The sequence below is a fragment of the Vipera berus genome (assembly GCF_964194415.1).
Source record: "Vipera berus genome assembly, chromosome: 1".
NCBI classification, from domain to species: Eukaryota; Metazoa; Chordata; class Lepidosauria; order Squamata; family Viperidae; genus Vipera; species Vipera berus.
Window position 1 is genome coordinate 9,919,843 of NC_138202.1, and position 26,264 is coordinate 9,946,106.

The window sequence follows — 26,264 nt, forward strand, 5'->3', positions numbered from 1 at the left end:
TTAATTGTCCTCACTGTTAGGAAGTTTCTCCTTAATTCCAGGCTGCTTCTCTCTTTGATCAGTTTCCATCCGTTGCTTCTTGTCCTGCCGTTCAGGTGCTTTGGAGAATAGGTTGACCCCCTCGTCTTTGTGGCAGCCCCTCAAATATTTGGAAGACTGCTATCAAGGTTGACTCAGCCTTCCATCCTTCCTAGGTAGGTAAAATGAGGACCCAGATTGTTGGGGGCAATAAGCTGACTTTGTAATAATGCCGCTTGGGGGGTGTATGAAAGCCCTAATAAGCAGGCATATACATAGAATGAAGGCTACTGCTAAGCTTGTAAGCCGCCCTGAGTCTTCAGAGAAGGGCGGGATATAAATGGAATTAAAAAAAAAAATAAAAAATTAAATTGTCACCGTAATCCTTCTTTTCATCAAACTAGACCAGGGGTCTTCAAACGTGGCCCTTTTATGACTTGCGGACTTCAACTCCCAGAATTCCTCAGCCAGCCACGCTGAGGAATTCTGGGAGTTGGTCCGCAAGGCATAAAAGGGCCAAGTTTGAAAACCCCCCCTGAACTAGACACACTCGATTCCTGCAACCGTTCTTCGGTCCGTCCTCTTGAAATGAAAAGCAGGATCCGCTAGGAGGCAGGAGAGAGCTGGATTTGCAAGGCGGAGCAGCAAAGCCACGCTTTCCTCAATAGAGGTCATGGGATCTCATCTCAGTCGGGCGTGGCGCTGCCTGCACCGCCAGAGCATCACCCTGCGGAATGGAGGATTTCCCCCCAGGGGAAAGATCTGAGCTCTGACCGCGAAAACTTCCTTTTGACGACCAAGCCTTCCTTGCATCTGGGCTCCGATGCATCTGCCAGCCCGTCGGATTCGGAGACCCGGGATTGTCACTTTTAAACTGGATTCACGCTTGGGCTGCAGCCGAGCGAGCAAAATTCTCCCAAGTGGAAGCTGATGGTTCCCAACTTCTCCAAGCTCTCCACTTCAGCACCTTCCTGCAAGGATTTGAAAGAGGAAGCAAGCCAGCCAGCCAGCCAAGTAAGCCACTGGAACAGGAGGAGAGTTTTGTGTTGTTTTTTTCTATCGGGGCGAGCCTCCCTTGAAATAACTGCCATCAGGAAGACTGTGCTGTGGATTACGGCTCTACAGAAGCAGGTGGAAAGTTGACCTACTCTGCAGGGTTGGTTTTCTAAGGCAGCCCCAAGGGTGGAAAAGAGGAGGAAGGAAGTTATTTGCTGAGAAAGAAAGAAAAAGAATAGGTGAAGATCTGGAGAGGGAGTGGTGCCATCTTCACCTGCGTGGTGCTCATCTTTTAATTTAATTTTTTTAATTTTAATTCCCATTTATATCCCGCCCTTCTCCGAAGACTCAGGGCGGCTTACAAGCTTAGCAGTAGCCTTCATTCTATGTATATGCCTGCTTATTAGGGCTTTCACACACACCCCAAGCGGCATTATTACAAAGTCAGCTTATTGACCCCCAACAATCTGGGTCCTCATTTTACCTACCTCGGAAGGATGGAAGGCTGAGTCAACCTTGAGCCTGGTGGGATGCGAACCTGCACTAATTGCAGGCAGCTGGTGTTACTTAAGGACGCATTAGCCCACTGCTCCACCAAGGCTCTTTGCCCCTGACGATTTTAAAAATCCCCCCCTTTTTTTTTTTAAGGAGGCTGAGGGGGACATTGAGGACTACGAAGATGCCAGCACCTCCCGTGTGAAGCTGCTGATTAATCTGCACCCACCGTATATATTCTAGCAGAATAAGGTTTGGACACGGTATTGTGACCCTCCTGGATAATCCTAGAAATTGCTTCTCCAAAACGCTCCCCACCCCGCCCCCTTCTCTCTTGCTCTTTTTTTTATTTCTCCACCTGCAATGTGATCAGAAGAGGAGGAGGAGGAAGAGGAAGGGGGGGGGAGAAAAAGAAAGACAAGCAAACGCAAGCAGATCCTTCTTCTCTGTTCCAGGATGCTCACTTTGAAACCTCTGGAGGGAGAATATTGGATTGAAGGATCCCGGAGAGAATCGGCTTTGCAAGATTTCTATCTCATGGGACCGGAGCTGGGCAGGTGAGGTTGGGCATTTAATCTCTTTGTGGCCTTCTGATGCAGATTACTTGGTATGAGGCTTACAAAGTGGGGAAAAAACCAGCAGGGTGATGGCAGCCCCAAAGACATGATTCTTCTCTAAAAGAACGTTGATTCTTTTCTGCTCAAGAAAAAGAAGAAAAGCATAAGATCTCTCTCTGGATTCCACCTGCAGAGTTTGACTCTTAAATTGTGGTATTTCCTCGAAAGGTATACAGGTAGTCCTTGACTTAGGACCACAATTGTGCCCCAAATTTCTGTTGTTAAGTGAGACAATTATGAAGTGAGTTTGCCCATTTTAAACCTTTCTTGCTGTTGCTGTTAAGTGAATCACTGCAATCGTTAAGTTAGTAACAGGGTTGTTAAGTGAATCTGGCTTCCCCATTGACTTTGCTTGTCAGGTCACAAAAAGTGATCACGTGACCCCAGGGACACTGCAGCCGTCGTAAATAGGAGCAAGTTGCCAAGCCTCCAAATTTGACCGTGGGGATGCTGCAACGGTCGTAAGTGTGGAAAGTGGTCCTAAGTCAACTTTTTTCAGGGCTGTTGTTAAATTTGAAGGGTCACTATATGTTTGTAAGTCTACTATATGGCTAGCAATGGCAGGCGCAGTTGCGCTGAAGCAGCCCCCCCCCTACAAAAGAAATACAAGTTGGAACGTTTTTGAACTCTGTGCAGCTGCTTGGGTCTGTGTTTCTTTATTTTTGCTCTGGTTGTTCCAAAATTCCCAGCTTCAGTTTTCTGCTTTTTTAAGCGGTCCTTGATAAGCTCATGTACTTCAGTCAGTGGAACAAATCCGAAATTTCAGGGAAGCAGAGTTCTATAAATGTTGGGGATGAATTAATGCTCATTAACCCTGAAAAAAGGGACGCGGTGGCTCAGTGGGTTAGGACGCTGAGCCTGTCGATCAGAAGGTCGGCAGTTTGGCGGGTCGAATCCCGAGTGTCGCGTAACAGAGTGAGCGCCTGTTACTCGTCCCAGCTTCTGCCAACCTAGCAGTTCGAAAGCACGTAAAAATGCAAGTAGAAAAATAGGGACCACTACGGTGGGAAGGTAACAGTGTTCCGTGCGCCTTTGGCATCTAGTCATGCCGGCCACATGACCACGGAGACGTCCTCGGACAAGTGCTGGCTCTTCGGCTTTGAAACGGAGATGAGCACCGGCCCCTAGAGTTGGAAACGACTAGCACGCATGTGCGGGGGAACCTTTACCTTTACCTAACCCTGAAAAATCATTACTTGATTATCATCTTCAAGCAGGTAGAAGAATTGGGGGGGGGGGGAAATGTCAAAAAAATAAACATAGCAGTTACAACCTGTTCTTTTACATGCACCAGTTTCACTTAAATTCAATTAAAAATAAGCTAAATTACAGGGACACTGATTACCTTCCGTGGAATTCAAATTCTTCCTTTTGGGCATCCCCTTTAAAAATCACAACAGCAGGGAAAGCTTTCCGATTCATCCCCGTAGTTGGGAAGAGAGCAGAGGGCCATTGAAATCTCACATTAAATCCTCAATCTCAACCCCGGGCAGATAGATAAAACACTTAGAGGATGATCTCCTTTGCCGTGTTCAAGTATTCAAAGTAAGCGGAAGGGTCACATATAAAAATAAGTGGGACTTCAGTTGCAGACACCATCTTGACTTTTTTGACCATACCTTGCAGACAACCTTGGGCAGAATACAGATGTGAATGCAGTAAATCTCGGCCAGGACATCCCATCAAAAGTCTCTATCAGCGTTTCTCAACCTTAGCCAGTTTAACATGTGTGGACTTCAACTCCCAGAATACCTCAGCCAGCATTGCTGGCTGGGGTATTCTGGGAGTTGAAGTCCACAGATCTTAAACTAGCTGAAGTTGAGAATCGCTGATAGAGACACGTGATTGCTGGCTGGGGTTTTCTGGGAGTTGAAGTCCACACATCTCAAAATGGCTCTTACAGTACTCCCGTATGTAAAGTGCTTATTTTGTTTATTTTGCAAAGGCTTACTTGAACAATATTAGCCCAAGTCCTGCATGCAAGGGGGACATCCCTTCAATGCAGGGGTGGGCAAATAATTTTCCCAACGGGCCGCACGAGAAACTGGAATTGTAGCTGAGGGCCAAACCAATAGGGCTGTGAATGTGTGTGAATGTGCATGCACGCACATACGTACATTGAAAAGGAATGGAAATTGCTTTCCGTATAAAAGCAGTTCACACGGGCTTGGACAGGAACAGGCAAAGGGACAGATATAGCCCAGGGACTGTAAAATGCCCACTTCTGCTTCAGTATGTGACTTGGTATTTGAAATAATCAAACGGACCAAACCTTTACTTCTTCATGCGTGTGGGTTTTTTTTGCCTGGGTTTTACATTCTAACACCCTGCCCAAGCATCAGAGGCAGCCCATCCATGAAATTATAATACTTGGAGCTGTTTGGAGGACTTGAGCTGGCCCACCTACTCCCACAGCTGGGCAGGAAGTTCGGTGTAGAAAAGTGAGTAGGTGTGACGTGCAATTGCTATAAGATGCTGTGCAAAGGAAGAAGCCGATTTCCTGGGGCCGTTTAAGTGTGGAAAAGATCCTGAGGCTGCATCAGTCTGCATGCTCAGTGCTCTCTGTGGTATATTAGAAATTCTGGAAAGTCGGGAGGGGGTAGAACAGCTGCCGATCCTGAAGGGTGCAGCATCAAAGGAGATTAGAGAGGTTGGGGGGACAGTCCCATTGCTTTCCTGGCGCCATTCCTGACATCTCCTTCAACAAACAGTGGGTCTTAGGAGCCTCCCGAGAATTACTTTGTTTGTCCTCTTGCCCCCAATACTCTTCTGCCTCAGTGCAGGTAGTCCTCGAGTTATGACCACGAAGGGACCAGAATTTCCATTGCTTAGCTAGGCAGTTGTTAAGGGAGCCGTATCTGATTTTATGACTTTTTCTGCCCTGGTGGTTAAGTGGATCATTGCAGTTAAGTGAATCATCTGGTTGTTTAGGGCAGGGGTCCCCAAGCCCCGGGTCTGTGGACCGGTCCCGGTCCACAGCATGCCAGCAACTGGTCCGGACAAACAAGCAAAGCCCCATCCGTGGGATGCAGGCAGCACACAAAACCTCGCCTCCTCCGGTCTGCCGAAAAACCTCTCTCCACGGAACCGGTCCCTGGTGCCCAAACAGTTGGGGACCTCTGGTTTAGAGAATCTGGCTTCCCCCATTGACTTGACAGAAGTCGGCTGGGAAGATCGCAGAGGGCAATCACATGACCCCAGGATGCTGCAACTGTCACAAATACACACCAGTTGCCAAATTTTGATCATGTGACCATGGGGATGCTGCAGCGGTCATGCAAGGATTAGTTGCAAGTCACTCTGTAAGCAGTATATTTATTTATTTATTTATTTATTTATTTATTTATTTATTTATTTATTTATTTATTTATTTATTCATTCAATTTGTATACCACCCTATTCCCGAAGGAATGGTGCTAATATTTCATGTGACCTTGATACTATCTGTTGATGCAGCTTGGGACTACATTGGCTTTTTTTGGCAGCTGCAGTGCACGGCTGGCTCAGATTTAAGTGATTGTCCACTAGGATTCCTAGATCCCACTCAGTTACTTCTGTTGCGCCAGGTGCCACCTATTCTATACCTGTGAACTCACATAGTACTCTTGCTTGGGAGACTGAGATGTGAGCAACCAACCTAAGAGGCATTTGATAAAGTAGATCACAACCTTCTACTTGATAAGATAGAAAAATGTGGGCTAGACAGCATCACCACCAGATGGATTCGTAGCTGGCTGACAGGCCGTACTCAGCGTGTGGTCCTCAATGGAACTGCATCTACATGGAAGGAAGTGTGTAGTGCGGTGCCCCAGGGCTCTGTTCTGGGCCCAGTGCTCTTCAACATCTTCATCAACGATTTGGACGAGGAGATAGATGGGGAACTCATCAGATTTGCAGACGATACCAACCTGGCAGGAATAGCCAATACTCCAGAACACAGGCTTAAGATACAGGAGGATCTGGACAGACTTGAACACTGGGCGCTATCTAACAAAATGAAATTCCATGGTGAAAAAAGTAAGGTTCTACATTTAGGCAAGAAAAACCAAATGCACAGAGGTGTCAAACTGCCGGCCCACGTCACCGGGAAACCACGCCCACCCCATTGCCGGCAATGGTGAAAAAGCTCTGATTTGTTGAGCGACATCATGTGACGTCATGAGTTTGACATGTCTGGTATAGATGGTACCTGGCTCCATAGTAGTAACTGTGAGAGGGATCTTGGAGTCCTAGTGGACAGTCACTTAAATATGAGCCAGCCGTGTGCTGCAGCTGCCAAAAAAGCCAACACAGTTCTAGGCTGCATTAACAGAGGGATAGAATCAAGATCACGTGAAGTGTTGATACCACTTTATAATGGCTTTAAGGCCACACTTGGAATACTGCATCCAGTTTTGGTCGCCACGATGTAAAAAAGTTTAGAAAGAATGCAGAGGAGAGCAACAAAGATGATTAGGAGATTGGAGGCTAAAATATATGAAGAACACTTGCAGGAATTGGGTATGCCCAGTTTAATGAAGAGGAGGACGAGGGGCGTGTTCCAATATCTCAGGGGCTTCCACAAGGAAAAGGAAGTCAAGCTATTCTCCAAAGCACCTGAAGGCAGAACAAGAAGCAATGGATGGAAACTCGCCAAGGAGGGAAGCAACCTAGAACTAAGCAGAAAATTTCTAACGGTGAGATCAATCAACTAATGTAATACCTATCCTTCAGAGGTTTGGAGTGCTTCATCACTGGAGGCTTTCAAAAAGAGACTGGACAACCATTTGTGTGAAATGGTATAGGGCAGTGACGGCGAACCTTTTAGAGACCGAGTGCCCAAACTGCAATCCAAAACCCACTTACGTATCATCAGGTGCTGGGTGGGCGTGGCCCATTGGGTGGGCGTGGCTGCAGTGTAATAGCAGACTGGGTGGGACTAAAAAGTTCCATCAATCAATTCCAACTTGGCGAGATCTTTTTTTTTCCAACGAGAAGCGAAAATTAATTGATTGATTGAACCTTTTTTTTTTGGCACACTGCGGTGGAGGCCCAAAGCGAAAAGCTTTTATAAAACCCAGCTGAAGGCCTGGGACTGGGGCGACGGGGCGCGTGCCCACAGAGAGGACTCTGCGTGCCACCTGTGGCACCCGTGCCATAGGTTCGCCACCATGGGTATATAGGGTCTCGCTCGAGCAGAGGATTGGACTGAAAGGTCCCTTCCAACTCTGTTATTATTCTATGTTCTATGGCAGACATGTCAAACACAAGGCCCGGGGGCTGGATCCGGCCTGCGAAGTGGTTTCATGCGGCCCGCGAAGCCATCCTGGAAACAGTGAGGGAACGGCCCCCACTGCCTTGGCCCTGGCCCAGAGACCCTCCTTCTGCCAGAGACCCTCAGATCTGTCCCACTCCTGCCCAGGCCCCCCCATAGGCACCCTTGATGCGTAGAGCTGGCCACGCCCACCCAGTAGGCCATACACGCACTAGACACGCCCACCCAGTAGCCACGCCCACCCAGGCCACACCCACCCGGCCCCCTGAGGGCAACCGCAATGCTGACGCGGCCCTCAATGAAATTGAGTTTGACACCCCTGTTCTATGGTGTTTCTTTCCATCAAGGGATTATCGTGAGTTAAGCCTCAGGTCAATTTGTGGACCCATCTTGTCCCTTAGATTAACAAAATACTCTTGGCGGTGGCGTTTGTCTTTCTGTTTTGGGCCAACTCTCCTGCCTGCCTCTTACTAAGCCATGAAAATCAGCGCTGTTTTCTCATTTGATACCTTTCCCGTGGCTTCATCTGTCTAATAATCCAACGGAAGATATCCCTGCTCTTCGTCGTCAGCAGAGCTTTATTTTGCAGACGTTTTCCAGCCGTCTTACATCAAAGAAAAAATGAAATCAAATCTAGGACATGGTTTCCATAAATAGATTCCCCCATATGTTACATCAACAAAGCATCTGGCAGGATGGGGGGTGGGGTGGGGCAGTGAATTTCATGGGGGGTGGGGTGGGGAATCTAATTTTGCATTCCCCTCTGATCCAGATAGGGCTGCCTTTAATGAAATTTGGAGGATGCAAAGGTAGAAAAGCACAACTATTCTTAGCAGGCAAAAACGGAACATATGTAGCGTGGATGCTGCTGTTCCATAATGCTGCTATTTTAGTCTTCCTGTGTGTGTGTGGGGGGGGGGTGTTTCTTTGAAAGTGCTGCCAAAAAACTGTTCTCAGATTAAAGTGGCTAACTTTCCCCCAATCCTCCGATCTGGCTTCAGTGCTTTTAACACTGGAAAGCAAAAAAAAAAAAAAAAGGTCCTCAGAATCTGCAGATAGAGTGAAAAGTGAAGCGAAAAAGTGAGATTAGGATTCCCAGAATTCCCCAGCCAGGATGGGCATTTCTTTGGCCGGTGCAGCTAGGAATTCTGGGAGTTGTAGTCTTGACACACTGTAGAACAGGGGTGTCAAACTGGCGGCCCGCGGGCCGGATGTGTCACACGCAGGCCATGCCCACCCCGGCTCTGCAAAGGCAAAAAACATTGCAATATGTCACGATACGTCACATGATGCAATCTTTGACACCTATGCTGTGGGAAAAGGAAGTTGGGAAGTGCTTGGTTAAGAAATATGCTGAGGAACAGGTTTAGGGTCACAGACCCTAAAACTATTGACTGGGGGCTGGGACTGGGATTTCTCCCACCAACACTTTGTGGTTTAGTGGAGGCAGTAGAATCTGGTCTACTTAGACTGATCTTAGTAACACCAAAAGCAGAGTCAGAGCTGGTTAGTACTTGGATGGAAGACCACTAAGAAATCATGGGATTGTTGGCTAGACTGGGAAATTTAAAAACAAAATCTGGAAAATAGTGGAACTCTGCATCTATACCACGGCCAAGAAAATGGCATGGTCTAAGATAGTGTTTCTCAATCTTGGCAACTTTTAAGAAGTGTAAACTTCAACTCCCAGAATTCCCCAGCCAGCAAGGGGATTTCTGGGAGTTGAAGTCCACACAGTGTAAAGTTTCTAAGGTGGAAAAACACTGGTCTATGACAGGGGTCTTCAAGCTTGGCCCTTTTATGACTTGTGGACTTCAACTCCCAGAATTCCTCAGTCAGGCACGCTGGCTGAGGACTTCTGGGAGTTGAAGTCCACAAGTCATGAAAGGGCCAGGTTTGAAGACCCCTGGTCTATGAAGGCACAAGGAATTAAGTTCAGCTTAAAGGAGGTGAGATTGGTCCCAGCTTTATTGTTGGAATGTAACCATCCCAAGTGGGGAGGTGGGGTCAAGCAAGGAATCAGTCTGGACTCGCCACATAAACACAAAAGGACTAGATCTGAGCTCCTTTGAATACCTATCTGGTCATTCCCAGGCAAAAGATGCTAGTCTAGGGAAAACCCTGTGTAACAGGGAGAGAACAATCTAATAGTCTGGGTGTTTGCACCTGACCTCTACTGATATTACAAAAGAGCCTAAAACTGGGTTTTTTTATTCTCAAATGGTGATCATGTTATCCCAGAAAACTGCAGCCATCATAAATACATGCGGATTGCCAAGCACCTAAATTTTGATCACATTATCATGGGGATCCTGCAGTGGTCCTAAGTGTGAGGCCTGTTCCTAAGTCACTTTTTTCAGTGCCATTATAGCTTCAAACGATCACTGAACGAACGTTGTAGGTCAAGGACTGCCTGTATGACCTTGGGTAATCATTCATAATACAGTAATAGTAATTTATTAAGTGTATATATACACAATTCTCAGGAACTCCTAGCAGATTGGAATTGTTAAACCATTTAAAAAATAAAGAAAAATACACTGTGGAGTGGAAGAGATGAGCGATACACTGTGGAGTGGAAGAGATGGATTGATTATATTCAGAATAAATATGGGACTAAAAAGTTTCACTTAGCATTTGAATAAGTAGTGGATTTATATGATGTATAATTAGTTTGTAGTTATTTTATTAAGAGTTAAAGTGCGATAGAATTTAATATTTTATTGTTTGCATATTTTAGATTATGTTTGTTTGTATTTTTCTACCCTGTATTTAGCTCTGGGAAGTCGGGGAGGGGGGAGGGGAGGGGAGGGTTTGGGAGGGCTGGGGGGAGGGGACGGGGAGAGGGGGTTTTTTTGTATTCCAAAATGTATTTTAAAACTTTTCAATAAAAAAATAAAATAAAGAAAAATACAAAAGACACAAAACCAGCACCAGGCAAAAGTACAGATGGTCCTCTACTTACAACCGTTAGTTTAGTGAATGTTTGAAATTACGACATCACTGATTATTGGCCCTGGGGTTCCCATGGAAATTCAGGTAGTCCTGACCTAGACTTATGACTGTAATGGAGCCTGCCCATCATGGCTATTTTACTATCTTTTTTGCAGTGATCATTAAGCAAATACCACAAGTGTTAAGAGAATGAATGGTTCACTATGAGCCGTTTTTGCCCAAAATGAGAAGTAAACGTTTGTTTTCAGCAAAACCATTGTGAAATGTGGTTGTGTGACTATAGGAGAAGGGCAGCTGTCGTAACCTAGGAACTGGGTTGTAAGTACTCTCAGGAAAGTCTGTTGTAGCTGTGCGGTTGCTCAGCCTTCTCATAAGTCAAAGTCCACCTGTATGGATCCTGTGAGATGGCTGTGTTGAAGGTGAGATACACTCTCTTGTGAGTTCTCTGTTTGCTTCTTTGTTTCCTATTTATAATTTTTAATGGTTTTAATGGTTTTGTTCTCATTGTTTTGATTGTTTTTGGTTTTTGTTGTTTTAAGTGTGTACGCTGCCCAGAGGCCCATCTGTGAGATAAGCAGCTATATAAAATCCATGATGAAGATTTGAGATTCTTTACAGATTTGATTTTAGAGGGACACGGTGGCTCGGTGGGTTAGGACGCTGAGCTTGTCGATCAGAAGATCCGCAGTTTGGCGGGTCGAATCCCGAGTGCCGCGTAACAGAGTGAGCGCCTGTTCCTCGTCCCAGCTTCTGCCAACCTAGCAGTTCGAAAGCACGTAAAAATGCAAGTAGAAAAATAGGGACCACTACGGTGGGAAGGTAACAGCGTTCCGTGCGCCTTTGGCGTCTAGTCATGCCGGCCACATGACCACGGAGACATTCTCGGACAAGCGCTGGCTCTTTGGCTTTGAAACGGAGATGAGCACCGGCCCCTAGAGTCAGAAACGACTAGCACACATGTGCGGGGGAACCTTTACCTTTTACAGATTTGATTTATACCCTGCTTTCAATCCCAGTTAGTGACAGCAAGCACCCAGTCGTTGCTAAACTCAGAAAGTGGAGCTGAGTCCGATCTGATCAGTTGTTTGGGAACCCAGCAGAATAAAGCTGTAAGATTCTGGTTGAGCAAATATCCCCTTTGCACGCAAGAACCAAGTGCCTTTTCCTTTGCCAGGAAAACTCAGGTTTGTCTCCGCTAAATTGCCAAAGGCCACCCTTGAATTGAGGGACGCTTTCGAACAGAGTAAAAATACACATACATAGTATATTCATGCAACAGGCATTCTGTGCGGAGTGAGGGATGCGTGGAAGGGCTCCTTCTGGAGATTGGAATTCTAATTTTCCTGATCTTATTTCTGAAGCAGAAGCGACAAGTTGTAATTTCAGTGACCATAGCAATAGCAATAGCATTTAGGCTTATATTTGTACCTGTATAACTGTCTGGTTCGGCACAGCGACCAAACAGGATAGGTAGAGACTTCAACAGATAATGAAGACTGCAGAAAAAACAGTTGCAACCAGCCTGCCTTCCATTGAGAATATGTATATTACAAGGGTCAGAAGGAGGGCTGAGAAAATATCTACAGACCCTTCACATCCTGGACATAAACTATTTCAATTCCTCCCCCTTGAGACGCCACTACAGGGCATTGCTTGCCAAAATAACTAGACACGGGGACAAATTTGTCCCCTCGTGTCATCACACCTAATTCTCACAGTACTGTCCTATGTCTTAAGTATATTTACCCAAATGGTATGGTTACAGCATTATTATTGTTATCCTTGTCATCTTCTCTACTACTTCCTCTTATTGGTATCATTATTATGATTATTATTACTCTATTGTTTTGCATGTACACTGAGAGCTTCTGCACCGGAGACAAATGCTTTGTGTGTCTGATCACACCTGGCCCAATGAAGTACAGGTAGTCCTTGACTTGCAATCACAATTGAGCCCAAAACCTCTGTTGCTAAGTGAAATATTTGTCAAGTGAATTTTGCCCCATTTCACGACCTTTCTTACTGCAGTTGTTAAGTGAATCACTGCAGCAGTTAGTAACCTGGTTGTAAAGTGAATCTAGCTTCCCCATTGACTTTGCATGTTAGAAGGTCACAGAAGCGGATCACGTGACCCTGGGACGCTGCAACCGTCATAGCCATGAGTCAGTTGCCAAGCATCTGAAATTTGATCATGTGACCATGGGGATGCTGCAAGGGTCATAAGTGTGAAAAATGGTCATAAGTCACTTTTTCAGTGCCGGTGTAATTTTGAACAATTACTAAATGAACCATTGTAAATAGAAGACTACCTGTGTTCTATTCTATACCGCTTCATAGTGCTTTACAGCACTCTCATAAGTCAGAGGTCACCAACCTTTGTTGGTTGGCGGACTGGTGGAAAAGGGAGGGGGAAGCATTCTACACGCGCATGTGTGCACACGGGGCCGCAAGCACGCACATGCTGCAAATGGGGCGGGGCTAGCACCCACGTGATACTCATTAGCTCTGCCCCATTCTTGCGTGGCGCAGTGCTTTGTTTCTGCGCCCCATGGTGCGGCGGTGGCCATTTTTGCACCTTGCAGTGCGGTGGCAGCCCATTTTTGTGCCCTGTGGTATGGTGGTACCCATTTTTGCACCCTGCAGTGCAGTGGTAGCTCATTTCCATGCCTCACGGTGCAGCAGCAACCCATTTTTGTGCCCTGTGGTGTAGCAGCGGCCTGTTTTTGCACTCTGTGGCATGGCGGCAGCCCATTTTTGCGCCCCAAGGCATGGTGGCATCCCATTTTCACTCCCTGAAGCGTAGCAGCAGCCTGTTTTCGCACCCCGTGGCACAGCATCCTGTTTTTGTGCCTATGGCCGTGGCGCTAGTGAGGGTGTCCTAAAATATGATGCTGTTATCTGACTTGCTTAATGGCCATCACAACTTACAACGGTCATTATGGTCGTAAATTGAGGACTATCGATATGAGCAGTTTGTCTCCATTCAATCTCAAATGGGAGATTTTGCAGAAGGCAATATTTTTCGTGCTTTTCAGGAGCATTGTGTTTCATAGTTAGGAACAACTGTATATATTAAATTTACGCTGTGTAGAGGAGTAGTAAAAAAAACTAATCACATTACACCAAGAACTAACCAAACTACCTCATTTTCTACTGAAATGCAGTAGAGAAGAATACAGGTAATCCTTGACTTACAACCACTCATTGAGTGACCGTTAGAAGTTACAATGAACGGCACTGAAAAAAGTGACTTAAGGCTGTTTTCACACTTGGAGAGAATTGCAGCATTCCCCGTGGTCACGCGATCAAAATTCAGCCACTTGGCAGCCAGCTCATATTTATGATGGTTGCAGCATCCGAGCATCTTGCGACCACCTTTTTTCAAGCTTCTGACAAGCAAAATCAATGGGGAAGCCAAAGTCATTAACAAACACGTTACTAACTTAACAACTGCTATGATTCACTTAACTATTAGCAAGAAAGGTCGTTAAATGGGGCAAAACTCACTTAACAATTAGCAACAGAAATTTGGGGCTCAGTTGTGGTCGTAAATCGAGGACTCCCCGTATGGAAATTTTTAAAACTAATCAAGTTGCACCATTTTCTATTGAAATGGAGTACAGAAACAATGCACTACACGGGGCAGAAATGAATTGTGACTGCTTCATGTAGTGTATCCTGTTGGGACACGCATTAAAGGAAACTTTGCTCCATGTATATAAAAGATATTTTGGGGCCTCTGAGAGTTTTTTTTCCATCAGGTCATCCTAGATATCCCATCTGGGATATCATGTCTGTGTAGATATAAATTTACCAGGTTTATTTCTCTGGGAACTGCTGTACTTGACAGAGGTCACAGCCCTCTAGTAGTGCCTTTGGTCTTAAAAGCAGCCTAACCGTTTAAAGCTCTGGAGCGTTTCAATTTTAATTAGAAGAGTTTTACCAAAGGAAGCCAGAAGGGAAAAAATCCTTCTGTGGGGAAAGAGGAGGGGGAATTTCATTCTGTACTGCAGGATTTTTGGATCTAGCAAACACCACTTAGGTATACAATTAATGTGGCTTCTGTGCCCTGAAGCTGTGAAGCGGTTTGGATTTGATCTCAGAAAAGTGCTTTAAAATGCCCAAATTTGACTCGGCTTCTGCATAAAACCCAAAGTAATTGGTTTTCCTGGCAAACCCTCAGAGTCTCCTTAGCAAGATTTATTAAGAAGAAATAGCGTTCTAAGAATTCCAGTGACAAATCTGCTTCCTGTCAACAAGCAATATACCACAAAGTCCTTGACTTACAAGCTGTTCGCTTAGTGACTGTTTGAAGCTACAACGGCCACCGGAAAAATGTGATTTATGACTGCTTTTCAACTTACAACCGTTGCAGCATTCCCACGGCAACAGTTGCAGTGATTCAGTTAACAACAGTGGAAAGAAAGATTGTAAAATGGGACAAAACTCACCTCACAACTGTCTTGCTTAGCAGTCGAAATTTTGGGCTCAGCTGGGCGTTGTAAGTCGAGGATCACCTGTATCAAAAAGTATATTAGGGCATGTAAAAAAACAACAACAACAGGTGACATTCTGATTTCACTGTAATGGTTGCCATCTTGCCTTTTTGGACCTCATCTTGTCAGCATCTCCCTGCAACAGGAGATTAGAAAGGGATTAGTGACCATTTCTCTTACCTCCCCTTCTGCTTTGCGAAAGGAATGGACACTCCCCACGTTTTGCGGAGAGTAAAAGGACGGGGGGGGGAACGCTTTCAGACTTGAAAGGTTAACGTTAGCCTAGGGTTAGGCAACCTTGGCTCTTTTATGACTCGGGGACTTCAACTCCCAGAATTCCTGAGCCAGCCATGCTGAGGGGAAAGGGAGAGGTTTCCAAGCTGAGCCATGCTGGCTCAGGAATTCTGGGAGTTGAAGTCCACGAGTCATAAAAGAGCCAAGGTTGCCTACCCCTGCGTTAGCCCTTTGAGATATTCACAATAGTGAATATTGTACTAACTCTAGGGCTTTTTTTCTCATAGAATGCTCAGAACTGTGTTCCAGCACCTTTTTTTTTGCAAAAAAAAACCTCCCTCTATTGGCTTTAGGAGTAGGCAATCTTGGCTCTTTTTTATGACTCGTGGACTTCAACTCCCAGAAATCCTGAGCCAGCCACGCTGAGGGGAAAGAGAGAGGTTTCCAAGCTGAGCTGTGCTGGCACAGGAATTCTGGGAGTTGAAGTCCTTGAGTCATAAAAGAGCCAAGGTTGCCAACCCTGCACTAAAGGAGCACATTAAAATTATTTACAAAGTTACTTCTTTTGGGAACTAAACTTTTAGAATCTAAAACAGCTAATTCAAAAAAGTCAACAGGAAAGAACCTCACATTTTTCATCTGCTTCTGTCTTTTGGAAGGTAAAATTAGATAACAAAATAATCTTATTTCCTACGTTAACATCTCTGCAATGAATCAATAAAGGTAACAGGAAAGAAATGAGATACATTTTTCTCAATGTAATATGTCTAATTTAGCTGATGCTAGGAAAAAAATAGTATCTTTTGTACACCCTTGAAAACTATTTTGAATCTATAACCACTGAACCATTTTAAATTAAACAATTCTTAAGAATGAAATATTCTTAATTTGGACTTTACTTTTACTCTTTGGACTGTTGTGTGTTTTGAAAAATAGATAATTTAGAATCTAGTTATGTTGCACTTCAGTCTTTAAATAATTAACGTAGTATATACATAACAATATATGATATTTTCCATGGTGAGCTTAACATCAATAACAACATTTATTAAAAAGGCTAAAATAATTTCTGGTGGTATTATCTGAACATTAAAATTTTGTTTAGTCACAGTCTTTCAAAAGATGTTACATATGTGCATAAGTGTAGTCAGTAGCATATGCCTTTTTAAAAATATCAAACATGCAAAGAAACAAAAATAAGTCCAAAAGATCTGTATTACATCCAGAAATGCCAACTTTGCAACCAATATTTCTCACCCATAACTATGGCACCCTAAGGATACCTGCATTTATTTATTTACTTATAATGAGACTTGTATGCTGCCCTATCTCCCGAAGGACTCAGGGCGGCTAACAACAATAAAATACAATAAATACAAATATTAAAAAGGAATTAAATTATGTCGAAGTCCCACTAAAACCAATAAAAAAATTTAAAATCATAATTAAAACCCCATTATCATCAGTCCAGGTCGGCCTGTTGGAAAAGATATGTCTTAAGGTCACGACGAAAGGACCGAAGGTCTGGGGCCATCCGGAGCTCCCGGGGAAGCTGATTCCACAAAGTAGGTGCCCCAACAGAGAAGGCCCTCCCCTTGCGGGTCACCAGCCGAAATTGTCTGGCTGATGGCACCCTGAGGAGGCCCTCTCTGTGCGAGCGCACAGGGTGATGGGAAATCGTTCCTGGCAGCAGACGGTCCTGCAAATAACCCGGGCCTAAGCCATGTAGGGCTTTATAGGTAAGGACCAGCGCCTTGAATCTCACCCGGAGGGCAACCGGTAACCAATGCAGCTCGCGCAGGAGGAATGTAATATAGGAGTATCGGGATGCTCCCATCACAACCCGCGTGGCCGCATTCTGCACCAGCTGAAGCCTCCAGGTGGTCTTCAAGGGCAGCCCCATGTAGAGAGCATTGTGGTAATCTACACAGGAGGTGACGAGCGCATGAGTGACCGTACGTAAAGCATCTCGGTCCAGATAGGGTCACAACTGGCGCATCAGGCGAACCTGTGCAAATGCCCCCCTGGCCACGACTCCAACGTGGTCTTCTAAACTGAGTCGTGCATCCAGGAGGACACCTAAGTTGCGCGCCCTATCAACGGGAGGCAACACCTCTCCCCCCATAACCAAAGATGGAAGATCTTGGACTACACGAGATGCCGATACATAAAGCCATTCGGTCTTGGCCGGGTTGAGCTGGAGCCTGTACTTCCCCATCCAGATTCGTACCGCTTCCAGGCACCGGGACATCACGTCGAGGGCATCACTGGGTTGGTTCGGGGTGGAGATGAAAAGCTGGGTATCATCAGCATATTGATGATACCTCACCCTGAAGCCACGGATGATCTCGCCCAGTGGCTTCATATAGATGTTGAACAGGAGGGGAGAGAGGACCGACCCCTGGGGCACCCCACAATCAAGGGGCCTTGGGGTTGACCTCTGTCCTCCTGCCAACACCATCTGCGAACGGCCCAAGAGGTAGGAGGAGAACCACTGTAAAACAGTGCCTCCCACTCCCAACCCCCGGAGACATCGCAGCAGGATACCATGGTCAATGGTATCAAAAGCCGCTGAGAGGTCTAATAGGACTAGGACAGAGGAATAACCCCTATCCCGAGCCCGCCAGAGATCATCCACCAGCACGACCAATGCTGTCTCCATGCTGTACCCGGGCCTGAAACCCGATTGGTATGGATCCAGATACTCAGTTTCCTCCAGGATCAACGGGAATTGCCGTGCCACCACACTCTCAACAACCTTCGTAAGAAAACGAAGGTTGGAGACAGGATGAAAGTTATTCAAAATGGCTGGGTCCAAGGCAGGTTTCTTGAGGAGGGGCCTCACCACTGCCTCCTTCAAGGCGGCAGGGAAGCACCCCTCACTCAGAGAAGCATTAATCACTGCCTGGAACCAGCCTTGTGTGACCTCCCGAGCTGCATAAACCAGCCAGGAGGGACATGGGTCCAACAAACACATGGCGGCACTCAATCTACCCATGATCCTGTCCACTTCATCCGGCGTCACAGGGTCAAACTCCTCCCAAATAATATCAGCCAGACCCGTCGTTTCCCCCTAGTCAGATACTGCCCAGTCAGAGTCCAGACCGGTCCGAATCTGAGCGATTTTGTCCAGCAGATGCTGACTAAACTCCTCAGCCCGTACCTGCAAGGGATCTTACCCCATCCCCTGATTTAAAAGGGAACGGGTCACCCTAAACAGGATGGCCGGGCATACATGCAAATGCTTCTCTGGGATCAGTAACGCAGCAGGGATTGCTTTTTCCTTCCAGGAAATACCAAACATGGCCTTGAGAATTCCAATGTTTGTTACAAATTTTTCTGGATGTGGTTGGAAAGTGGCTGTTTGGTGCCGGAGACCACTGCCACGAGAAACACAGCTCTGGGTCATTCTAAGGTTATATTAACAACAGGGGTCCCCAACCTGTGGGCCATGGCCCACTACCAGTCCCCGGCCTATTCCCAACCGGGTTGTGTGAGTGCCCGGCTGGTGTGCGCACACGCACAGCCTCACTCGAGTGAGCATCACAGGCGCTCAGGGCGTCCCTCGGCTGCCCCTCCCACAAAATCATCCTCTCTTTCCCCCACCCACCCCCCTTTCTGGGCTGCCAACCCAGAAAGGTTGGGGAACTCTGTATTAACAGAATTTTTCCAAGTCTGAATGTATTCCTTGCTACATTTCCTTTTATTCTCTGGAAAACAAGGAGAGTCCATTCCAAGAGTCTTCCCACACCCATCCTTCTGTGGACTGAGATACAGGGAGTCCTCGACGTATGACCACAATTGAGCCCAACATTTCTATTGCTATGCAAGACATCTATTAAGTGAATTTTGTCCCATATTACGCCCTTCTTTGCTACAGTTGATAATAACAGCAACAATAATAATAATTACGCAAACTGATTACAAAGCTAGACATGATCAAGTTGCTAAACTAATCCACTGGGCATTGTGTAAAAAATACAACTTGCCTCTGTCCAAAAAGCGTGGGAACGTAGGGTGGAAAAAGTCGAGAATGAGAGGGTGAAGATCTTGTGGGACTTCCGAATACAGACAGATTGCCATTTGGAACACAAAACGCCAGATACCACAATTTTAGAGAACCGATTGATTGATATCACTGTACCAGGAGATGCCAGAGTCGAAGAAAAAGAACTGGAAAAAATTACGAAATACCGCAACCTGGCCATCGAAACTGCGCGATTATGGATGAAACGTGTAACAGTGATACCCATTATCATCGGGGCACTGGGAACTAGGTCCAAAAACTTTGCAAAATACATCAAGAAATTGCAGCTTCCTGCAATAACTCCAGCAAAGCTACAAAAAACTGCGCTACTCGGAACATCTTACATTTTAAGGAGATACCTGGTTGATACCTAGGATGCTGGCAGCAACCCGTGTCAACCATTAGTGCCAGTCAATTTGAATGTTCAGTTGACTGAGTTTCATATTTTATGAATAAAAGTTTTATATAATAATAATAATGATGATGATGATTATGATGATGATGATGATGATGTCGGAAGGGGCCTTGGAGGTCATCTAGTCCAACCCCCTGCTCAGGCAGGAAACCCCATACCATTTCAAAATGGCTGCAAGTCAGCTCCTGGTCTTGTTTTTACTGACTGTATAGAGCGTCTCCATCTTTGGCTGCAGAGCACATAGTCAATCTGATTTCTGTGATGTCCATGTGTAGAGCCGTCTCTTGGGTTGTTGGAAAAGAGTGTTTGCTATGACCATCGTATTCTCTTGACAAAATTCTATCAGCCTGTGCCCTGCTTCATTTTGTACTCCAAGGCCAAACTTGCCTGTTATTCTGGTTATCTTTTGGCTTCCTACTTTAGCATTCCAATCCCCCATGATGATAAGGACATCATTTTTTGGTGTTAGTTCTATAAGGTGCTGTAGGGCTTCATAGAACTGGTCAATTTCATCCTCTTCAGCACCAGTGGTTGGGGCATAGACCTGGACTACTGTGATATTGAATGGTTTGCCTTGGATTCGAACTGAGATCATTCTGTCTTTTTGGGGATAATATCCCAGTATTGCTTTTCCTACTCTTTTATTGACTATGAAGGCTCCATTTCTTCTGAGGGATTCTTGCCCGCAGTAGTATACCTGATGGTCATCTGAATTAAATTCACCCATTCCTGTCCATTTTAGTTCACTGATACCTAAGATGTCGATGTTCAGTCTTGTCATCTCTTGTTTGACCACGTCCAGCTTTCCTTGATTCATGGATCTTACATTCCAGGTTCCTATGGAGAAAAATTTTTTACAGCATCGGACTTTCCTTTCACCACCAGACACATCCACAGCTGAGCGTCCTTTCGGCTTTGGCCCAGTCGCTTCATTCCTTCTGGCGCTACTAGTACTAGCCCTCTGCTCTTCCCCAGTAGCATATTGGACGCCTTCTGACCTGAGGGGCTCATCTTCCAGCGTCATATCGTTTTGCCTTTTGGTACTGTCCATAGGGTTTTCATGGCAAAGATACTGGAGTGGGTTGCCATTTCCTTCTCCAGTGGATCACATTTTGTCAGAACTCTCTGCTATGACCTGTCCGTCTTGGGTGGCCCTGCACGGCATAGCTCATAGCTTCATTGAATTACGCAAGCCCCTTCACCACAACAAGGCAATAATCCACGAAGGGGTTTCATTAAACTAGACATACCCAATTCCTGCAAACGTTCTTCATATGTTTTAGCCTCCAGACCCTAATCTTTTTTTTTTTTTTTGCTCTTTTCTGCACCCTTTCCAGAGTCTTTGAAGGGCACCCTTTCCTTGGTGCCCTGTGGTCATCCTGATTTTGCTTAAGGGTTGATTCAGGGCTGAGGGAGAAACCTTTTCTTCTGATTGAAGAATGGTTAGAAGATCCAACATAGCAGCAGGAAGGACCCAGAAAAAGACTTTATCTCCAGACAGAGGTTGTGCACACCAAATCCAGATATTGAAAATGCACAGTTATGATGGATCTATAATTTCCTTTATTTGTCTGTGTGTGGGGGGGGTTTATAGATTAATATTAATCAGTCATATGTTTTGTGTGTCCATTTGTGTGTGTGATTCCAGTCTTGGTTTTGGGGACAATACTTCTGATCCTTGTCTGTTTTAGGGGGGCCACCTCTGTGGTTTACAGTTGTGAAGAGAAAGGATCGCAGGTCCAGTATGCTGCCAAAATATTGAAGAAAACGGTAAGTGTAAAACTCTTCCTTCCATCACACTTTTTTTTACTAGCTTTGTATCCTGCCTTAATTTGTACTAAGACAAGACAGTGTAAAGCAGGCATGCCAATCTGCTGGCCCTCGGGCCGGATGCATCACGACGAAACCGCGCTCTCCCCATTGCCAGCAATGGCGAAAAAGTCACGATACATCGTGCGACATCAAATGACGTCGCGGGTTTGACATGCCTGGTGTAAAGGGTGCTCTTATTTTCCCACAATCACATCCATATGTGAGGACCCAGATTGTTGGGGGCAATAAGCTGACTTTGTAATAAGGGCTGCTTGGGGGGGGGCGAAAGCCCTAATAAGCAGGCATATACATAGAATGAAGGCTATTGCTAAGCACATTTGATTTGTGCTTAAATTGTAAGCCGCCCTGAGTCTTCAGAGAAGGGCGGGATATAAATGGGATTAAAAAAAAATGGGGTGGATTGGGCTGAGAGGCTTTGGGGGGGCCAACATCCCCCAGCCACTTTCATGCCAAAGGCAGACTAGAACTCACTGTTTTCTGATGATTGGCCCAAAGTCAGCCAGCTGGCTTTCATGCCTGAAATGAAACTAGAATTCACAGCTCCTGGTGATTGGCCGTCACCTAGCCTGCTTTCATGCCTAAAGTGGAACTAGAACTCACTGTTTCCTGATGATTGGCCCAAAGTCAGCCAGCTGGCTTTCATGCCTGAGATGAAACTAGAATTCACAGCTCCTGGTGATTGGCCCAAGTCAACGAGCTGGCTTTCATGCCTAAGGTGGAACTCGAACTCACTGTTTCTTGATGATTGGCCCAAAGTCAGCCAGCTGGCTTTCATGCCTGAGATGAAACTAGAATTCACAGCTCCTGGTGATTGGCCCAAGTCACCTAGCCGGCTTTCATGCCTAAGGTGGAACTCGAACTCACTGTTTCCTGATGATTGGCCCAAAGTCAGCCAGCTGGCTTTCACGCCTGAGATGAAACTAGAATTCACAGCTCCTGGTGATTGGCCGTCACCTAGCCTGCTTTCATGCCTAAAGTGGAACTAGAACTCACTGTTTCCTGATGATTGGCCCAAAGTCAGCCAGCTGGCTTTCATGCCTGAGATGAAACTAGAATTCACAGCTCCTGGTAATTGGCCCAAGTCAACGAGCTGGCTTTCATGCCTAAGGTGGAACTCGAACTCACTGTTTCCAGATGATTGTCCCAAAGTCAGCCAGCTGGCTTTCATGCCTGAGATGAAACTAGAATTCACAGCTACTGGTGATTGGCCCAAGTCAACGAGCTGGCTTTCATGCCTAAGGTGGAACTCGAACTCACTGTTTCCAGATGATTGTCCCAAAGTCAGCCAGATGGCTTTCATGCCTGAGATGAAACTAGAATTCACAGCTCCTGGTGATTGGCCCAAGTCACCTAGCCGGCTTTCATGCCTAAGGTGGAACTCGAACTCACTGTTTCCTGATGATTGGCCCAAAGTCAGCCAGCTGGCTTTCACGCCTGAGATGAAACTAGAATTCACAGCTCCTGGTGATTGGCCCAAGTCACCTAGCCAGCTTTCATGCCTAAGGTGGAACTCGAACTCACTGTTTCCTGATGATTGGCCCAAAGTCAGCCAGCTGGCTTTCACGCCTGAGATGAAAGTAGAATTCACATCTCCTGGTGATTGGCCGTCACCTAGCCTGCTTTCATGCCTAAGGTGGAACTAGAACTCACTGTTTCCTGATGATTGGCCCAAAGTCAGCCAGCTGGCTTTCATACCTGAGATGAAACTAGAATTCACAGCTCCTGGTGATTGGCCCAAGTCAACGAGCTGGCTTTCATGCCTAAGGTGGAACTAGAACTCACTGTTTCCAGATGATTGGCCCAAAGTCAGCCAGCTGGCTTTCATGCCTGAGATGAAACTAGAACTCACTGTTTCCTGATGATTGGCCCAAAGTTAGCCAGCTAGCTTTCATGCCTAAGGCAGGACTAGAATTCCCAGACTCCTGACTTCTAGACTGTGCCTTAACCACTAGGCCAAACTGACTCTCTCGTGTTTTTCCGTGTTCCTTACAAAATAGCCTAGGGGAGAATATGAATACAGAGGAACATGGATGATTTTCTGCAGTGGGGGACAACCAGTCTACCAAGAAATTGATATACCATTGTAAAAACAGTGGCAACTTGCTCCAGATTAACTTTAGAGCAGTTTACACTGCATGGCAATACAGGTAGTCCTTAACTTATGACCACAGTTGGGATCAGAAATCCATTTGTAAGTCATTGCAGTCATACGTTGAGGCAACCACATGACCAGATCCATTTTTTTGCCATTTTTCACTGTGGTCATTAAATGAACCAATACTTACTGAAAAAGGAGAATATTTGTAGCTCAGGATTGAAATGAGGGGTTCTTGGTCCGTTTTTTGCCAGAAACCAACAAGGAAGTCACAAACTGTGATCTGAGGGACATTGCAACTGGGTGTTCTCTCCCAGCCTACGTACGTCCTTGTTACTTCACAAAGACAACCCTTCTTTTAACAGTAGACTGGAAAAATAAACCCTTTATTTTATTTGATAATTGTCCCAGAAAAACAAAAGCAACAAAACACTTTTCCAACGGAGACCTTGTTCAAAAGCAAAATGGAACACAAGTCAAACAGGAAATAACTCACAGGCAAAATAAACAGACCATGATCTCTTGACACTGAAGTTCTTTGCAAACGGTTGCCTCCAGCAACCAGCCCTGCCCACACATTCCTTTTTTGTTATGCACCCTCCAAGGCGTGGCTTCTCACTGCTTTCTCCTTCTCCCCTGGATTTGCCCCATTGCCTCCCTCTGACCTACTCGTGTGACCTGTCTGCATTTACGAGTGTCTCTGAGGTCTTCCATCTATGCTTCCTCCGAGTCCGACTCAGCCTCCCAGCACAGGTGGCTGTCAGCTTGATCACGAGTTGAGGGGCCAGGTTCTTCCTCACTTTGTAAGTCCTGTAGCGTGTAGCTCATCAGAGCCTTCCTCCTCCTCTGATGGCTCCCCAGGCCCCTCCTCCTCCTCCTCTGATTCCCTGGACCCAGCTGCCAGGATCACAGGCTGACACAGAATCACAACACTGGGTCACAAAGGAAAGCCAGTTGCCAAGTGCCCAAAATGTGCTCTCATTATTGCAGAAGGGTGTGTGACATTTTAAAATGGCCAGAAATGCTTTGCAAACTGTGGAACTCCTGTTCCGAGGCCATACTCGTAAAATAGCCAGTCACAAATTAAGGACTACGTGTGGATCGAGAACTACCAGAAGTACAGGCAGGATTTCGAAGAGGCAGAGGAACTAGAGATCAAATTGCCAACATACACTGGATCATGGAGAAAGCTAGAGAGTTCCAGAAAAACATCTACTTCTGCTTCATTGACTATGCTAAAGCCGTTGATTGTGTGGATCACAACAAACTGTGGCAAGTTCTTAAAGAGATGGGAGTACCAGACCATCTTATTTGTCTCTTGAGAAACCTATATGCGGGTCAAGAAGCAACAGTGAGAATTGGACACAGAACCACTGATTGGTTCAAAATTGGGAAAGGAGTCCGGCAAGGTGCCTTGGTGGAGCAGTGGGCTAATGCCTCCTTAAGTAACACCAGCTGCCTGCAATTAGTGCAGGTTCGCATCCCACCAGGCTCAAGGTTGACTCAGCCTTCCATCCTTCCGAGGTAGGTAAAATGAGGACCCAGATTGTTGGGGGCAATTAAGCTGACTTTGTAATAATGCCGCTTGGGGGTGTGTGAAAGCCCTATTAAGCAGGCATATACATAGAATGAAGGCTACTGTTAAGCTTGTAAGCCGCCCTGAGTCTTTGGAGAAGGGCGGGATATAAATGGAATTTTAAAAAAAGGTTATATACTGTCACCCTGCCTATTTAACTTATATGCAGAGCACATCATGAGAAAGGCAGGGTTAGATGAATCAAAAGTTGGAATTAAGATTCCCGGGAGAAATATCAACAACCTAAGATATGCAGATGATACCACTCTAATGGCAGAAAGTGAAGAGCCTCTTGTTGTGGGTGAAGGAGAGTGCAAAGGTTGGGTTGAAACTTAACATTAAGAAAACCAAGATCATGGCATCTGGCCCTCTCAATTCCTGGCAAATAGATGGGGAAGAAATGGAGGTAGTGACAGATTTTATTTTCCTGGGCTCCAAGATCACTGCAGATGGGGACTGTAGCCATGAAATTAAAAGACGCTTGCTCCTCGGGAGGAAAACCATGGCAAATCTAGACAGCACAGTAAAAAGCAGAGACATCACCCTGTCAACAAAAGTGCGTATAGTCAAGGCTATGGTCTTCCCAGTTGCAATGTATGGCAGTGAAAGCTGGACCATAAAAAAGGCCGAGCACCAAAGAATTGAGGCCTTTGAACTCTGGTGCTGGAGAAGACTCCTGCAAGTCCCTTGGACTGCAAGGCGATCAAACCGGTCAGTCCTAGAGATCAACCCTGACTGCTCTTTAGAAGGCCAGATCCTGAAGCTAAAACTCAAATACTTTGGCCACCTAATGAGAAGGAAGGACTCACTGGAGAAGAGCCTAATGCTGGGAAAGATTGAGGGCAAGAGAAGAAAGGGACGACAGAGAATGAGGTGGCTGGATGGAGTCACTAAAGCAGTAAGTGTGAGCTCAAATGGACTCCAGAAGATGGTAGAGGACAGGAAGGCCTGGAGAAACGTCGTTCATGGGGTCGCGATGGGTCGGACACGACTTCGCAGCTAACAACAACAACAAGTAACTCTTCAGCAACATCTGTAGATAGAAAGGGCCAAAAAAGCACCACCCTTTTGTGTGGCCCAGAACAGGCAAAACAGTGGATGTGATACCATAATCCAAGTCCTGCCCCTTTCATGGGCTAGGCTTGGATTGCAATGCTGCATCCGCCATCTTGTCTGTCATGATTCCACACCCATGGGATTCTGATTGCTCCCCCAGTATTTTCTAATAAAAGGTTCTGCTCCTCTGTCTGGCT

General features: G+C 45.8%; 1 protein-coding gene across 1 annotated transcript in view; it reads left to right on the forward strand.

The window, feature by feature from the left end:
- Positions 1-1,662: 1,662 nt before the first annotated feature.
- Positions 1,663-26,264, forward strand: part of LOC308659920 (calcium/calmodulin-dependent protein kinase type IV-like) — a gene marked incomplete at its 3' end in the record, with an annotated part of 68,059 nt that continues 43,457 nt past the window's right edge. Inside the window, exons 1-3 of the mRNA XM_081314049.1 lie at positions 1,663-1,761; positions 1,965-2,066; positions 21,199-21,277. Of these exons, the coding sequence (XP_081170175.1) occupies positions 1,966-2,066; positions 21,199-21,277 (180 nt within the window). The 5' untranslated portion in view covers positions 1,663-1,761; position 1,965. The remainder of the gene's footprint in view (positions 1,762-1,964; positions 2,067-21,198; positions 21,278-26,264) is intronic.